This window comes from Triticum dicoccoides, chromosome 5A (genome assembly GCF_002162155.2).
Source record: "Triticum dicoccoides isolate Atlit2015 ecotype Zavitan chromosome 5A, WEW_v2.0, whole genome shotgun sequence".
Lineage (NCBI taxonomy): Eukaryota > Viridiplantae > Streptophyta > Magnoliopsida > Poales > Poaceae > Triticum > Triticum dicoccoides.
Window position 1 is genome coordinate 81,252,518 of NC_041388.1, and position 16,825 is coordinate 81,269,342.

At 50.4% G+C, this 16,825-nt stretch overlaps 2 protein-coding genes across 2 annotated transcripts; both read left to right on the forward strand.

Annotated features, from left to right (window-relative positions):
* The first annotated feature begins 665 nt into the window (after positions 1 to 665).
* LOC119299492 (probable methionine--tRNA ligase) lies at positions 666 to 12,541 on the forward strand. Its single transcript, XM_037576711.1, has 18 exons — positions 666 to 815; positions 1,070 to 1,233; positions 1,348 to 1,492; positions 1,739 to 1,892; positions 1,974 to 2,129; positions 2,262 to 2,492; positions 2,567 to 2,710; positions 3,464 to 3,554; positions 9,916 to 10,022; positions 10,115 to 10,229; positions 10,415 to 10,533; positions 10,655 to 10,720; positions 10,805 to 10,933; positions 11,019 to 11,162; positions 11,239 to 11,365; positions 11,621 to 11,838; positions 11,934 to 12,035; positions 12,141 to 12,541. Exons 2-18 carry the CDS (start codon positions 1,125 to 1,127, stop codon positions 12,369 to 12,371), a joined length of 2,388 nt encoding a protein of 795 aa, XP_037432608.1. The 5' UTR covers positions 666 to 815; positions 1,070 to 1,124; the 3' UTR covers positions 12,372 to 12,541.
* A 1,558-nt stretch (positions 12,542 to 14,099) lies between these two features.
* LOC119299493 (serine/threonine-protein kinase SAPK9-like) lies at positions 14,100 to 16,615 on the forward strand. The gene is made up of 9 exons (XM_037576712.1): positions 14,100 to 14,421; positions 14,558 to 14,632; positions 14,759 to 14,860; positions 14,967 to 15,020; positions 15,118 to 15,210; positions 15,351 to 15,443; positions 15,696 to 15,800; positions 15,884 to 15,982; positions 16,064 to 16,615. The coding sequence occupies exons 1-9, from the start codon at positions 14,251 to 14,253 to the stop codon at positions 16,352 to 16,354; spliced, it is 1,083 nt and encodes a 360-aa protein (XP_037432609.1). The 5' UTR covers positions 14,100 to 14,250; the 3' UTR covers positions 16,355 to 16,615.
* The last annotated feature ends 210 nt before the right edge of the window (positions 16,616 to 16,825 follow it).

The following is a 16,825-nucleotide window of genomic DNA, read 5'->3' on the forward strand; positions in this document are numbered from 1 at the left end:
TGGTGGGATGTCTGTTTTGGCTCTAGGAGCGTACGCTCCCAAATGAATAGTAAATTTAAAAAATAGCAAATACAATTTTTTTAGATGTTTATGTTAGTGTAACAAGTATGTTTAAAAGTTTCCATGCAAAACGGGAGAGCATGCTTCATTGGTAAAAAAAAGATTAAGTGTAACATTTAGAGGTAACATTTGGCGTTTGACTTGTTTTTTTTTGCATAGGTGAAAATATTTAAGCTTTCCCTTAAAAATTTGCAGGTAACATTTTGGTGTGACACATATTTTTTTGTCATTTGGAAAATCTATATTTGGTGCACAAGAGCATATGGTTCCAAGAGCCGAATTGGATTTGCGCCTTTTGGTTTGCAAACTTATGCAAATGCGAGGATTGGTTGGTGGTACACATACGAGGCTTTTATTCTGTGCAAAATGTCCAAAATTTGACCTAAATCATGCTATATATTTTTCATGTTACTTTCTAATTTAGATCATTCTAAATTTATGCCGTAACTATTTTCTGTGCAAGAACACAAAATTTTCACAGAAAACGCTCTCTGTACACTGCTAAATCGGAGAAGAAAAGAAAAGCAAATACATAGTTTTTTTTTAGTCTGCATCCTCTCTCCCAGCTGGCTTCCCACGGGCTGCAACGGTCGCTTCACCAGCTGAATGGGCTGAGACAAAAAAAAAAATGGATTGCGCGGCCCGGCCAGCGACCTGGGCGAGAAGCGAGGCTGCCGAACGAAAAGCCAGAAGGTGAGTCCCTCCTCCCGCTCCCTGGTGGTCATCGACGGCGGCGGCTGCATCCCGGCCAGGAGGTGAGTCCCTCTCTCCCGCTCCCCTCTCCGACCACCTAGGATTTTAGGGGTTACCAGCGCGCGGAGCGGCGGCGACTTGCTCTGCCGCCGGCTAGTCTGTGCCTGTGATGGTCGCTGACCCAGCTGCTGTGTGCTGCCGCCGACGCCGCTGCGTGGTGTTGATCCACCTGAAGGCCTGCTGTTGTGGCTGCTATTTGACTGTTGCTTGCTGCTGGAGATCTGATGATTGTTTGCTTGATTGCTTGCTGTTGCAGACCGAACACGCCCAAGTCTCCTAACCCTAAACGGATAAACCTCTCGTCCCTCCCCATGGCGTCACCGCCACCGAAGCTTCCGATCCCCGGCCGCCGCAACATACTCATCACCAGCGCGTTGCCCTATGTCAACAACGTCCCACACCTGGGGAACATCATCGGATGTGAGCACCCCCTTCTGCTGTGCTATCTCCTCCCCCAATTTTGTTGCCTCGAACTCTCGCTGTTCCCCGCCCTTTTGTTTTTCTGATGGTTTCGGTTTTGGTCGTCACCTGCAGGCGTGCTCAGCGCCGACGTGTTCGCGCGGTACTGTCGGCTGCGAGGGTACAACGCGATCTACATATGCGGCACCGACGAGTACGGGACGGCCACCGAGACCAAGGCCTTGGAGGAGAAGTGCTCGCCCAAGGAGATCTGTGACAAGTGAGAGAGCCTTTACTTCTCGATGCTTTTTTAGTTAAGTTTTGGTTTATTTGTTACAGGATTCGGAAATTGACTGTTATGAAATCTATCCAACACTGCTTTGAATTGTGCTACACACACATATGCACAAAAATTTCAGTTATCAACCTGTGATATGCTTACACACCTAGCTAGTAAATTTTTGATAGTAAATATGAATAATGAAAGCATTTTATTCATAGTAAGCTTTCCCGGCTGAAAATGTAGGTACCATGTTATCCATGACGAGGTTTACAAGTGGTTTGACATAAAGTTTGACAAGTTTGGGCGGACATCCGCTCCTGAACAGACAGAAGTCTGCCAGGCAATTTTCCATAAACTGATGGAGAACAAATGGCTCACGGAGAATACCATGCAGCAGGTGCAGCTAATTCCTAGCCTGGTCTTGCATATATTCATCTCTGCATGCTGTTTCTGTTATATAATATCTTCTGCTTTGCAGCTTTATTGTGACACGTGTGAACGATTCTTAGCTGATAGGCTCGTGGAGGGGAAATGTCCGACTGAGGGCTGTAACTATGAAGCGGCAAGAGGCGATCAATGTGAAAACTGCAGCAACTTGTTGAACCCAACCGAGTTAATTGATCCAAAGTGCAAGGTAAGCATGCACAATACTTATTGTAATATATTTAGTTGTGTTCAGCGTACCATTATGATTTACCTGAGCGCACAAGGTGTGTACTCGTGAAACTGCGTATGATAACCTTCCTGTTCTGTTTCTGTTTTTTAGGTCTGTAAGAATGCTCCACGTATTCGTGACACAGATCACTTATTTTTGGAGCTTCCTCTATTGAGTGATAAGCTGGTAAACTATATTAACAACACTTCAGTAGCTGGTATGTGGAGTCAAAATGCTATTCAAGCAACAAACGCATGGTTGAAGGAAGGGTTAAAGCAACGTTGTATCACCAGAGATCTTAAATGGGGAGTTCCTGTTCCACATGAGAAGTATAAAGACAAGGTTTGGGCATATCAGATATCAAGATATTCTGCTGTTATGCATTTATCTTATTTCTCATTTATGATTGTTTGCAGGTGTTCTATGTCTGGTTTGATGCACCAATTGGGTACATATCTATCACAGCATCATATACGCCTGATTGGGAGAAGTGGTGGAAGGATCCTGATAATGTAGAGTTGTTCCAGTTCATGGGTAAAGATAATGTGCCATTTCACACGGTATGATGTCTATGATATGGTGAACACCTTCTTTAGTTATTCAAGCTTGTTTTGGCATGAATTTAGTAGTTATTTGGCTTCATTTCGCTAGCCAAAATTTTGGTCAATATGGCAAGAAAGATGAACTAGAGTTGCCAAAGAGGCATTGGCAAGCCAAAAATCCCGTCAACCATCCAACAAAATAACAAAATTTTGGACACGACCAAATATTTGTAGGGTGAGTTTTGGATACCATCCAAACATACCTATGTTAGCGCATATATTTGTAAATTAAGTTTTGTTCAACTGGTAATTCAGGACAATAGTATTCCCAGCCAGTGGGTTTGTTTTCACCACAAAATAGGACTGAAAAAAAATGCAAATTATGATTTCTTGCTGAATATTTGACCCTCTATTCAGTGGAGTACTGTGATTGTTCGGCATTATTTTTATAAGGATTTTTTTATAATATTGATTTTTTTATAAGTAATAGTTAAATCACGCAAAAGCTGCAAACACACAAACAGTATTCAAGGGTCAGTTGCATTTGGTGTGCTTTAGCCAATTCTGGCATGAATTTTCTGTTATAGCTCGAAAAAGTTTGCTTTCGTTGCAAGTAATTAGTACTTTTAGAAATTGAAAAATTATCCTTTAAGAAGCCAGTCTAATGCGAGCTGTATTGAAATGTATGGATAGCATGTGTATACTGGCTTTTCGTTTAATGCCTGTACTTCTTTTCCATGAGTTACTTATTTGTTAAAATGTAATTTTCAGGTCATGTTCCCTTCAACACTACTGGGAACTGGTGAAAACTGGACAATGATGAAAACCATAAGCGTTACTGAATATTTGAACTATGAAGCAGGTACGTTCCACATTTTTGTTTGAACCTAACGCTTGATTGTCGCACACAGTTCATGCTAGTCATTCATATTTGGTTAACACTTTCCTGTTTACCTGAGCTGAAAGTCCTATTGACTTTCAAGAGATTTATCAGTCAAGCTGTTATGACCGGTTTACAATACAACCGGAGGAGGCCTGCTGGGCAGTAGATTAAGGGCTTGGCCCACAAGTTATCTTAGGCTAGTCGTTTTCAGGTTATAAATATTAGATTGTAAGATACCTTTTGGAATTAAGCAATAAAGATAGTTCTATCCTATTGCCCGGCTCGAGAGGAGTCGGAAACCCTAGCCGCACCTTGCCCTAGCCGCGCCGCCCTCTTCTTCCTCGCGACGGCGCCCACGCGCCGGAGCCGCCGCCCTCGCCCCCAACCCTCGCTGTTCTGCCCGTATAACCTACGGAGTAGAGCCGGTAGGAACCCTAGCCCTACCAATTTGGTATCAGGTAACCGGGTTTCGACCATGTCTCCGCCAATTCCACCGCCCCCATCACCGCTGCCCGCCAACTCCTCCACCACCGCCGCCTCTGCGCCGGGCGTCACGGCCTCGCTCTCGGCGGGCACCACGGCGTCGCTCTCAGCGCCGGCCCTAACGGCACCCGGCACCACGCCGGGCCAAGGGCAGCCACTGGCCCCCGTCCAACACTCGCCGCCGCCGTCACCTCCCTCGCAGCCGCAACAGTTCACGCCGGAGGCCATGGCGGGCGTCCTCAACGACCTCGTCACCGCGGTTCAAGGGATCCGCCTCTACCTGGCAGGTCCGTACGGGCCGCCCCCACCACTCCATCCAGCCATGGCTGCGGGTCAGCAGGCGCTTCCGTGGTACTCGGCATCGGGGGCCATCACCGGAGGCTACCCGACGCTTCCCGCCCCAGCGGCCGCATCGCCGCCTTGGCCGCAGTGGCCGCCGCAGATCGCGTCGGCAACCCCGCCACTCGTCGCCACCACGGGGCCGCAGTGGCCCACCTGGACCGCGCCGTCCTCCGTCGCGCCCTACCTTCCAGCGGCCTCGGAGCAGGGTCCTCCACCGGCCCCGCCCAGCCCTAACCTGGGCAGGTCTTCGTCGAGCGGGCTCCCAATACAGGAGGTCCGCTTTCCGCCGTCCCCATCGCCACTCCCCGGCTGGCTCAACGGGCAGCCATCGGCCTACCAGGAGGCCCGTCCACCGTCCGGTTTTCCGCTGCAGCCCGCGGTGTCGGGCGCCGCTGGGAACTACGTCGGGCCTTCCACCATGGCCTGTGCGCCATCATCCGCCCTCCGCAACGCCGAGGCAGTGGGCCAGGGCGCGCCACACCAGCAGCCACCTCGGTTCGCCAAGATCGACTTCGCCACGTACGACGGCTCCGACGACCCGCTTAACTGGCTCAACCAGTGTGACCAGTTCTTTCGTGGCCAGCGCACGCCCGCGTCGGAACGGACCTGGCTGGCATCCTACCATCTCCGCGGGGCCGCCCAGACATGGTACTACGCCCTCGAACAGGATGAGGGCGGCATGCCCCCGTGGGATCGTTTCCGAGAGCTGTGCCTTCTGCGTTTTGGGCCACCGGTACGCGGGAGCCGCTTGGCCGAGTTGGGCCGTCTGCCGTTCACCTCCACGGTGCAGGACTTCGCCGATCGCTTCCAGGCCCTGGCGTGCCACGCACCCGGTGTGACGGCCTTACAGCGGGCGGAACTTTTCATCGGCGGTCTCCCCGACCACATCCGCGTGGACGTCGAGATGAAGGGGCCCCAAGACCTTCAGACGGCCATGTACTATGCCCGGGCGTTCGAGCAGCGCGCCCAGGCCGTGACGCGTCCATCTGCGCCACGTGGGGGCCGACAGCTTCCCCGGCCGTCTCCGGCGGCACCGGCGTCCCCTGCAGCCGTTCCGGCAGCCGCCCCGGCACCGACGCGACCATTCAGGCGCCTCACTCAGGCGGAACAGTTGGAACGCCGGCGACTGGGCTTGTGCTTCAACTATGATGCGCCCTATGCACCAGGTCATGTCTGTCCCCGCCTCTTCTACTTGGAGACGACAGACGAGTCTGAGGAGGAGCCACTGGAGGATGGCCTCGGCGCCCCAGCCCTTGCGGAGCCCGCAGCGGCACCCGCGCCCGCCCCGGCCACCGCCCTTGTGGTGTCCCTACACGCGCTGGCCGGCATCCGTGATGAACGGACGATGCTCTTACCGGTCATGATCCAGGGTGAGCGCCTGGTGGCCCTAGTGGACACAGGGTCCACACATAACTTCCTGCCGGAGACCACCATGCGGCGCCTGGCATTATAGCCGACCGGCGGTGAACAGTTGCGAGTCACCGTCGCTAATGGTGACCGTCTCCGCTGCCACGGGCTCGCCCGCGACGTGCCCATCACTATTGGCAATGAGCAATTCTCCATCACCTGCACCGGCATCGACTTGGGCTGCTTCGACTTCATCCTCGGCGTCGACTTCTTGCGCACTCTTGGTCCTATTCTCTGGGATTTCGACGCGCTGACGATGACCTTCTGGCAGTTAGGCCGCCGCATTTGGTGGGCCGGCATTGGGGGTGCCGCACCCACCCCTCCACTCTAGCTTGCCGCGACCACGGCCACGGCCGAGCACCCACTATTGGAGAGCCTCCTACAGCAGCACGGCGACATCTTCACCGAGCCACAGGGGTTGCCGCCCGCCCGCGCGTACGATTACCGTATACATCTTCTGCCAGGCTCTGCACCGGTGGCGGTACGGCCTTACCGCTATCCGCAGTTGCAGAAGGATGAGTTGGAGCGGCAGTGTGCACTCATGCTCGCGGCGGGCATCATCCGGCTATCCACTTCGCCGTTTACCGCACCGGTGCTTCTCGTCCGCAAGTCAGACGGCACATGGCGTTTCTGCATCGACTACCGTGCCCTTAATGCTGTCACACTCAAGGATAAGTTCCCTATTCCGGTGGTTGACGAGCTCTTCGATGAGCTCCACGGGGCGCGCTTCTTCACCAAACTCGACCTCCGGTCGGGGTACCACCAGGTGCGCATGCACCCTGATGACATCGCCAAGACGGCGTTTCGGACTCATCACGGCCACTTCGAGTTCTTAGTGATGCCCTTTGGCCTCACCAACGCCCCGGCAACTTTCCAGGCTCTGATGAACGACGTCCTCCGACCCTACTTACGCCGGTTTGTGCTCGTTTTCTTTGATGATATTCTGATCTACAGTGCATCTTGGGCAGAGCACGTACAACACGTCGCCATCGTCTTCAACGAGCTTCGGGCGCACCATCTCCATCTTAAGCGCTCGAAGTGCTCGTTCGGGACGCCTTCGGTGGCCTACTTGGGCCACGTCATCTCGGCCGACGGGGTCGCTATGGACGCCGACAAGGTGGCCGCCGTCGCTGCCTGGCCGACACCCCAGTCTCCGCGGGCTCTTCGCGGGTTTCTCGGCCTTGCGGGCTACTACCGGAAGTTCATCCGGGAGTTTGGTGTCATCGCTTCTCCACTCACGCGGTTGTTGCGCCGTGACGCGTTCGCCTGGGATGCGGAGGCGACGACAGCCTTCGAGGCCCTCAAGGGGGCCCTCACGACGGGGCCCTTTCTTCAAATGCCGGACTTCGACCGGCCGTTCATTGTGGACTGTGACGCCTCAGGTGTGGGGTTCGGCGCTGTGCTTCATCAGGGCGACGGGCCTCTTGCTTTCTTCAGCCGGCCCTTCGCCCCGCGCCATCTCAAGCTCGCGGCGTACGAGCGGGAGCTCATTGGCTTGGTGCAGGCGGTGCGCCATTGGCGGCCCTATCTGTGGGGCCGGTCTTTTCAGATTCGCACGGACCACTACAGCCTCAAGTTCTTGCTGGATCAGAGGCTCTCCACCGTGCCCCAGCATCAGTGGATTAGCAAGCTCTTCGGCTTTGATTTCTCCGTCGAGTATCGCCTGGGTCGTCTTAACACCGTGGCCGATGCCTTATCCCGCCGCGATGCCGACCTCGACTCCGTCACCGGCGACTCCGAGGGGCAGGCCCTCTGCATCCGCTCAGGGCCGACTTTCAGCCTCTTCGACGACATTCGCCGGGCCACCGCGACCACCGCCGATGCGGTTCTCCTGCAGCAGCAGCTGGCGGCCGGCGACCTGGAGGAGCCATGGCGCCTCTCCGACGGCCTGCTGGTCCATGGGCGCCGTGTCTTCGTTCCCGCTCATGACGATCTCCGTCACCAGGTCTTGCTGCTAGCCCACTCGGCTGGCCATGAGGGTGTGCAGAAAACCCTCCATCGTCTCCGTGCCGACTTCTACATTCCTGGTGATCGTGCCCTCGTTCGCGATTGGGTGCAATCTTGTGCGACGTGTCAGCGCAACAAGACGGAGACGCTACGGCCAGCTGGTCTTCTTCAACCCCTGGATGTGCCTTCTCAGGTTTGGGCCGATATCTCCATGGACTTCATCGAGGGGCTTCCCAAGGTGGGAGGCAAGTCGGTCATTCTCACGGTGGTCGACCGCTTTTCTAAATATGCTCACTTCATCGCGCTGGGGCATCCTTACACTGCCGCGTCCGTGGCTCGTGCCTTCTTCGACGGTATTGTCCGTCTGCACGGATTTCCTGCTAAGATCGTCAGTGATCGCGACACGGTGTTCACAGGCCATGTCTGGCGCGATCTCTTCAGGATGGCGGGCGTTAAGCTCCGCTTCAGCACGACCTTCCACCCCCAGACGGACGGCCAATCAGAGGTGGTTAACAAGGTGATCGCCATGTATTTACGCTGTGTTACAGGTGATCGGCCTCGTGCTTGGGTGGATTGGCTCGCATGGGCGGAGTACTGCTACAACACCTCCTACCACTCTGCCCTGCGTGCGACACCATTTGAGGTGGTCTACGGGCGGCCACCTCCGTCGATCTTGCCGATGGACCCGGCTACGGCGAGGACGGAGGCCGCGGGCGACCTTATTCGCACCCGTGACGAGATGCTTGCGGAGGTCCGTCAGCTTCTCCTTCAGGCTCAGCAGCTGGCGCAACATTACTACAACAACCACCATCGCGAGGCGGAGTTCGCGGTGGGTGATTGGGTGTGGCTGCGTCTTCTTCACCGCTCTACGCAGTCACTCGACCCGCACGCGAAGCGCAAGCTCGGGCCTCGCTACGCGGGACCCTTTGCCATCTTGGAGCGCGTTGGGCAGGTGGCCTATCGTCTTCAGCTGCCGGCCGGCGCTCGCATCCACGATGTGTTTCATGTGGGGCTGCTCAAGCCTTTTCATGGAGAGCCACCGGCGGCTCCACCAGCGCTTCCCCCGACCGTCAATGGACGTCTTCTTCCGGAGCCAGAGAAGGTGTTGAAGGCGCAACTTCGTCGCGGGGTATGGTTCATCTTGATCCAGTGGGCGGGTCTTCCTGTGGAGGAAGCTACTTGGGAGCCACGTGAGGATTTCCGCCAACACTATCCAGACTTTCAGCTCGAGGACGAGCTGTTTGTGCAGGCGGGGAGAGATGTTATGACCGGTTTACAATACAACCGGAGGAGGCCCGCTGGGCAGTAGATTAAGGGCTTGACCCACAAGTTATCTTAGGCTAGTCGTTTTCAGGTTATAAATATTAGATTGTAAGATACCTTTTGGAATTAAGCAATAAAGATAGTTCTATCCTATTGCCCGGCTCACCTTGCCCTAGCCGCGCCGCCCTCTTCTTCCTCGCGACGGCGCCCACGCGCCGGAGCCGCCGCCCTTGCCCCCAACCCTCGCTGTTCTGCCCGTATAACCTACGGAGTAGAGCTGGTAGGAACCCTAGCCCTACCACAAGCATATCCAGCTGCATTTGTTTACACCATAGAAATACATGTTCCGTTTACTCCCCTGCAATTGCAGAGGCTCTTGGACCTGGGCTTCCCGAAGCGCAATTTCTTTTTCCAGAGCATATTGCCCGGTACTTGGCCCATGTTTGCACTGTGAGCTGTGGTGCATTGTGATGCACTTCATGCTGCAGAAGTAATCGACACCTTCCTCAACCTAAACATGCCTCTTTCTTTTCCGGTCCCAGAATGACTAGCTGTATAGGTTTGTGTACTTATATTGTTGCTTGGTATTATTAAGCAGTGGACCATGTTTTCATTACGGGTCATGCTTCACGACCGCTCCCTTGTTCTCCTGCCACCAGAGTATTATCATGAAATTGGATGAATGGTTTGAAGACATCGGGTTATGCCGTTATGGCATCTCTTATCCTTTTTGTTTGGCTAAACAGCATATATGGACTAAGATATGGTCCAGCATGATCGAGACACTGTTTTGCATGGACCTGATTCAAAAATTACCCCGAAGTAGATTCATATATAATATGGCACATTATGTATGTTTATTCCCTTGATAATAGCTAAATATTCCTCACATCTATAGGAAAATTTTCCAAGAGTCATGGTATTGGTGTCTTTGGCAACGATGCGAAGGTTACTAATATTCCGTCTGAAGTATGGCGATACTACTTGCTTATGAACCGCCCTGAGGTTTGTATAGACATTTTGTTTAATGGATTTAAAATATTTAATAATGACATTCATTGCAATATTTTAATTTGACTTCTGTTTTGGGTGTTCAGGTATCAGATACACTGTTCACTTGGGCTGATTTACAAGCTAAATTGAACAGCGAGTTGCTGAACAACCTGGGAAACTTCATCAACCGTGTGTTAAGCTTTGTTGCAAAACCAGCTGGTTAGTCATGGGAGAATCTTGCACCTGCCATCTAACTGTCTAGAAGTATTATCAGTTGATTTTTGTATTTTCTCTTCCAATTTATCTTGATTATCTGTGATTTACTACCATACTATATCCTCATCCGGTTATCCCCTTTCTGTGGCACTTCCGTTAAGTTGATTTTTGATCTTCTTTTCTGGTAGGAGCTGGATACGACTCCATCATACCTGATGCTCCTAATGCCGAGTCACATACATTGACCAACGCACTTGCAGAAAAAACTAATAAATGGGTTGAACAATATCTTGAAGCAATGGAGAAGGTCATTAATTTACTTGAACCATGTGAAATGGCACAATTTCCTGCTTCCTGTCTAGTTTTGTGTTGTTTCATTGTGCCAGCTACTAGGATCTGAAACAGAATGCTCACTCCTTTTGCTACAGGTTAAATTGAAACAAGGACTTAAGAGTGCAATGGCGATTTCTAGTGATGGAAATGCATATTTGCAAGTAAATACATTTCTTTGTCTTGGTTTCCATTTGTGTTTCTAAATAGCACTGTTATATCTTTGACTTGCTAATTGTTGAATACAGGAGAGCCAATTTTGGAGGCTTTATAAGGAAGATCCAGCAGCCTGTGCCATCGTAATGAAAACTTCAGTTGGTGTTGTCTATCTCCTTGCCTGTCTGCTGGAGCCTTTTATGCCTTCCTTTTCTAGAGAAGTATAATCCTCTTTTTCATGTTTAAGAGTTTCTGTTAATAGACCCCCTTTGCCTGAACTCACTCTTATGTTTGTTTCTTTATAAGGTGCTGCGACAATTAAATATGTCCCCAGATGAAGATCTGTCATTCTGTGATGATAAAGGAGAAACTGCCAAGGCTAAAAGACCCTGGGATTTTATATCAGCAGGACACAAAATAGGAAAGCCAGTTCCTCTATTTAAGGAACTGGTGCGTATTTGCATTTTTTTAAAAGAAATTTATTAGTTGGCCCTGCTTTTATATCTCGTAACTTGAAATAATGCAGAAAGATGAAGAAGTTGAGGCGTTTAGGATCAAATTCGCTGGCAGCCAAGCTGAAAGGATCTCAAAGGCACAATCTGGCGTCGAGGCCAAGAAAGTTGCTGATAAGCTCAAGGGGACAAAATTATCTGGTACTTGTGAAATTCTTACTATATGTTTTTTTGTGTGTGAATTACATGGGAGAACAGTTTTCTCCTGTGGCAATCTAGAAACAGGATTTTCTTTGTGGCTCACTTTTATGCAATTTGTATGTTCTCTTGAAAACACTGGTGCATAGTGCGGCATTTTTCTTACGCTTGAAGTGCTCTTGAGTTATCTTCTGCTGAACCAATTTCATAATTCGAGAAATTCATTCTCAAATTTCCTTGTCTCGCTTTCGTATCCAGAGGGAAGTTCAAAGAAGAAACAATCTGGTGGTTCGAAATCAAAGACAGCAGAGGATGCCTCAGTTGCCAAGCTGGATATTCGGGTAGGGCTTATCAGAAAAGCAGAGAAGCATCCAGATGCCGATTCACTTTACGTAGAAGAGATCGATGTTGGAGAAGAGGCACCAAGAACAGTGGTTAGCGGCCTTGTCAAATTCATCCCTCTTGAGGAAATGCAGGTCTGTCTTTCTGAGAATCATTCTAGTCACGACATTGGTCTATGCCATGGTGGTCTTGCCTCCCTAATTTTGCAATTTCTGGTACGAATGAGCAGAACCGGAAAGTGTGTGTGCTCTGCAATCTTAAACCGGTGGCAATGCGTGGTATAAAGTCACATGCTATGGTTTTGGCTGCATCAAGCGAGGACCACTCAAAGGTAAGGAACGTTTGCCTCTCATGCGCTCTCTGTTTGATAAAGCATCATGAAAGTACAGTGGCAGCAGCCAGTTTGGTTGGTGGAAACTGACATTTGAAAGTTTAGGTTGAGTTGGTTGAGCCTCCAGAATCCGCTGCTGTCGGGGAGAAGGTGACCTTTGCCGGGTTCTCTGGTGAGCCTGAGGCTTCTCTTAACGCCAAAAGCAAAACCTGGGAGAAGTTATCCGCTGATCTGCACAGCAACGGTGAGCTTGTGGCGTGCTACAAAGATGTTCCGTTCACAACTTCGGCTGGGGTATGCAAGGTCAAGACCATAGCGAATGGGGACATCCGCTAGGCATAGTGTCCAATCTGCAGTCTGACTGAGTCGCTGTCTGATTTCATTGAAAGTCAATATTGCTGATTTACTCTTTTTGGGGGAATTTTTGATGTGTCTTTCGGGTACTGCTCTGCACACGATTGTGATTGAAAACATACATTTTTTTGGTATGTTTGTCTCAGTCTCTCTTTCCTCTTGTTCTTTTGCTTTTTTTCTTTTCTTTTTCTGAGTGTATGTTTGGCTCAATCTCAGGAGCAATCTCTTATATAGGTACGTTTCCAGCTGAACTTAAAAGCCCCCAGCTGTTGGGAGGCCCATACTCCCTCCGTTCCTAAATATAAGTCTTTTTAGACATTTCAATATGGACTTCGTATGTATGTATATAGACACTTTAAGAGTTTAGATTCACTCATTCTGCTCCGTATGTAGTTCATATTGGAATCTCTAAAAATACTTATATTTAGGAACGGAGGGAGTACAAGTCTAGCTCTAGCATATCTCTCTGGTCTCTGGAGCCCATTTGAGCTTGGGATCAGAATAGGACTTTTGTCTCTGGAGCCCATTTAAGCAGAATGGGACTTTCGGCTCTGGAGCTTTGCTTTCTCTAGAAAAAAAAGTCTTATCTTTGCTGCTTAGAAGGCCAGGTTAGATGAGCAGTAGCCGTCTGGCTCTAATCCATTTTCCATGGAACCGTGCAGCCATATACTGTGTGGTACTGTGGTTCTACCCTATTAACCCTATATGGAAAAGACATGATTGGTTGGTACCGCCTCCCTCCCGTAATAGATGACCTTTTTTGACACTACAGTAGCTTCAAAAAGCTACATTATGGGACGGAGGGAGTGGTTGCATGTTGCTCGTACTGTAAAGCTGCAGAGGTTGCGATGTTTACAGTGCAGTGCGTAGTGTTGGGTACTCCCTCTACGCTGGTGCTGTGGTGCACTAGATGTTAACAGTCAACCCTCGTCTCCCTTGCCTCCGTGCTAAACACTGCAATCTCGCTCTACCAGGGAAGTACGATGCTAGGAAATGGATGTAACAATTGTTTTTTTTTTTTTTTTGAAATGAAGGCAAAAGCTTTTCCTTTCATTAACTAAGAAGAAGATAGTTGCTCGATTACCTATACATTGATAATACATGATACTAGTAGCAAAAATCAGCTTTTAGTCATTTTTGCGTCCTTTACTGATAATCCTTTTACTAGAAAAAAGCAAATCACCTTTGATATTTATGATGATGAAGAAAAAACATTACGCGACGCACCACGAAAAACCTGATGCGTGAGACGTAGGTGCCGGTAGTTTATTTCGCAAAAAAATATATTAAAAGATACTCCCTCCGTTTCAAATTACTCGTCGTTGAAATGGATGTATCTAGAACTAAAATACATCTAGATACATTCATACGTGCGACAAGTAATCCGGAACGGAGGGAGTACCAGTAATTTGATCCCCGGTTCCAGCTCGAGATACTTTCCCGCCTTTCCCCACCATCTTCTTCTCCACACGCTACAGACACGTGATACCGACGCTTGTGCCCCACCATGACAGCCCGCGTCCGGGCCCGCGCTCCAGTTACCTTGCCGATTCAAAGCCGCGAGTGGATTTCCTGGACCGCTTCAATGATATAGGTGGGTCCCCCAGTCAGGTGAGCCTATGATAGAATGTAAAAGGGAAAAAAAGGTGAGCCTCGGATAAGCACGCCCCATGACGTCATCCCCCTCTCTTCTTGTACTCGTAGACAGTGGCGGCAATAAGAATTAAGAAGAAAAGCGCGCGGCCAGAGAGTTAGGAAGAAAGGTTCGGCAGCGAGCGCGCGAGCGAGAGAGATAAGGAGAGAGGGCGCGCGCGGGGATCTCCGTGTCTTGGTCGGCGGTGAAGTCGTCGGCGCGGGGGCGATGGAGAGGGGGCCGGCGGGGACGCTGAGTGATGTGCCGGTGATGCTGGACGGCGACCGGTACGAGCTGGTCCGCAGCATCGGGTCCGGCAACTTCGGCGTCGCCCGCCTCATGCGCAACCGCGCCTCCGGCGAGCTCGTCGCCGTCAAGTACATCGACCGCGGCGAGAAGGTACCGCCAGCCGCGCCACCACACTTCGATTGTTTATTCATTCCCGGTTTCCCACGCGCACACTTGGCACCAGACCAGAGCCACGGCCTTTGGTATTTACAAGTTTGATGATGCGTGCGTGTGCGCGTGCGCGCAGATCGATGAGAACGTGCAGAGGGAGATCATCAACCACAGGTCGCTGCGGCACCCCAACATCATCTGCTTCAAGGAGGTGAGTGAAAATTACTACGAATGAAGACACGATCGCTTTGCTTGCAGTATCGCCGTCTTCGATGGTTATGTCGTGGAATGATGCAAAGAACGAGTTCTGCCTTGCCTTTTGTTTGCGGTTCTTCAGGTTATTCTGACGCCGACGCATCTCGCCATCGTCATGGAGTACGCCTCCGGCGGGGAGCTCTTCGACCGCATCTGCACCGCCGGTCGGTTCAGCGTCGACGAGGTATATCTCTTCACTCACAGTTCTGCCGTATAGTCCTTTGTATCAAGATTTGTATGATGGTACAATTGTCGTGTTGGTTAACTCATCAGTTGATGTGTATGTTCAGGCTCGCTTCTTTTTCCAGCAGCTGATATCTGGAGTTAGCTACTGCCATTCCATGGTATCAATCTGTTTCCCGAATTATCCTACCACATGATTTTACCTTTCCATGTAGTTTCCTATGCAACTGACAACATGAATTTGTTCTATTCGTCAAGCAAGTATGCCATCGTGACTTAAAGCTCGAGAACACTCTGCTGGATGGAAGCACCACCCCTCGCCTCAAGATATGCGACTTTGGTTATTCCAAGGTATTCTGTGCTAGTATTAATCTGGTGGAGCGGCGCCTGAGTGCTTCCTTATGTGAACCATCTTACGCCATGAAACTTGTGCTGGATGCCATTGCCAGATTTTTAAGTGATCTGCACTCCTGTTTTTCTCTAATTTACAGTCATCGGTGCTACATTTTCAACCAAAGTCAACTGTGGGAACCCCGGCATATATTGCCCCTGAAGTTCTGCTCAAGAAGGAATACGATGGCAAGGTATGCATCCACCTTGGCGCTTTCAAGTTTAAACCGTCTCATGCATACTCTGCCACCATCTGCTGCCTAATTTGAATCATTTTGCTCGGCCATAAAAGCTTTACTTGCTTTATGAATATTCCATCCACCTTTCGTTGGCATGAGTGGTGCATGGTATTGAGGAGCAACCATTTAAAGTACTTCTCTCTAAAAAAACATCTAAAGTATTTCATGTTTTTTGCTCAAGCACTAATAATTTATCTCTGAATGGAGATTGCCGATGTGTGGTCATGTGGCGTAACGCTTTACGTGATGTTGGTCGGCGCCTACCCTTTCGAGGATCCGGAAAATCCCAAGAATTTCAAAATGACAATCCAGGTATGCCGCCAGCCGTTCAGCTTAGCAATTCCACAAGTTGCAGTTATAGCCAAACATCTAAATACCGAGCTCAACTTTTTCAGAAAATATTAGGTGTTCAGTACTCGATTCCGGACTACATTCACATACCAATGGACTGCCGAAACCTTCTCTCAAGGATCTTTGTTGCCAACCCAGCTACGGTGAGTACTCACTCCATCGACACGCGCACGGTTTCGCTTGTTCGGCCCTCAGGATAACGCCTGTGCCATTTGAGCTTGCAGAGGATCACCATACCTGAGATAAAGAACCACCCATGGTTCCTCAAGAACCTCCCAGCCGACCTCATGGACGGTCCCACAGTGAGCAACCAGTATGAGGAGCCTGACCAGCCGATGCAGAACATGAACGAGATCATGCAGATAATGGCAGAGGCGACCATACAGGCGGCCGGCGCCCTCGGAATCAACAAGTTCCTGCCTGACGGCCTTGACCTCGACGACGACATGGATGACCTGGACTCGGACCTCGACATCGACATGGACAGCAGCGGGGAGATAGTATACGCCAGGTAGTGAACCTGTGAATATCTGTATGTGCATGCAGAAGCGGTGTTTGTGGTCTTCCACCTTGTTTGCTTCTTGAACACGAACCAGATTGAGTGCCGTTTTGTGTTCAGAAGAAGAGTGTAGAAATGTACATCGAGAGGATTGTATTCAGGCTACCCTTGAGTCTGAAATTGGTGTTGCTGCTGATAGTGTAGCGTGTGTTGTCTAACAAAATACAGTATGTTGGAGTTTTCTGATGATGTTGATAAGAGGAGTGTTTACCCGAAATCGCTGGATGAACAATGTTGTATTATGTGTGTATCATGTAGGCGCAAAGCTGGTTTGTGATGCAACCCCAGCTCTGCCTGCGGCCCCTGAGACTGCACTCCACCTATTCAATGCAAGGACTACCCTACCACGGCCCGACACCTGGTCCTTTGTTGATCAATTGCTAACAACCGAACAGAGTATCGACCGCTGTTCGAGGTGATGTGTATC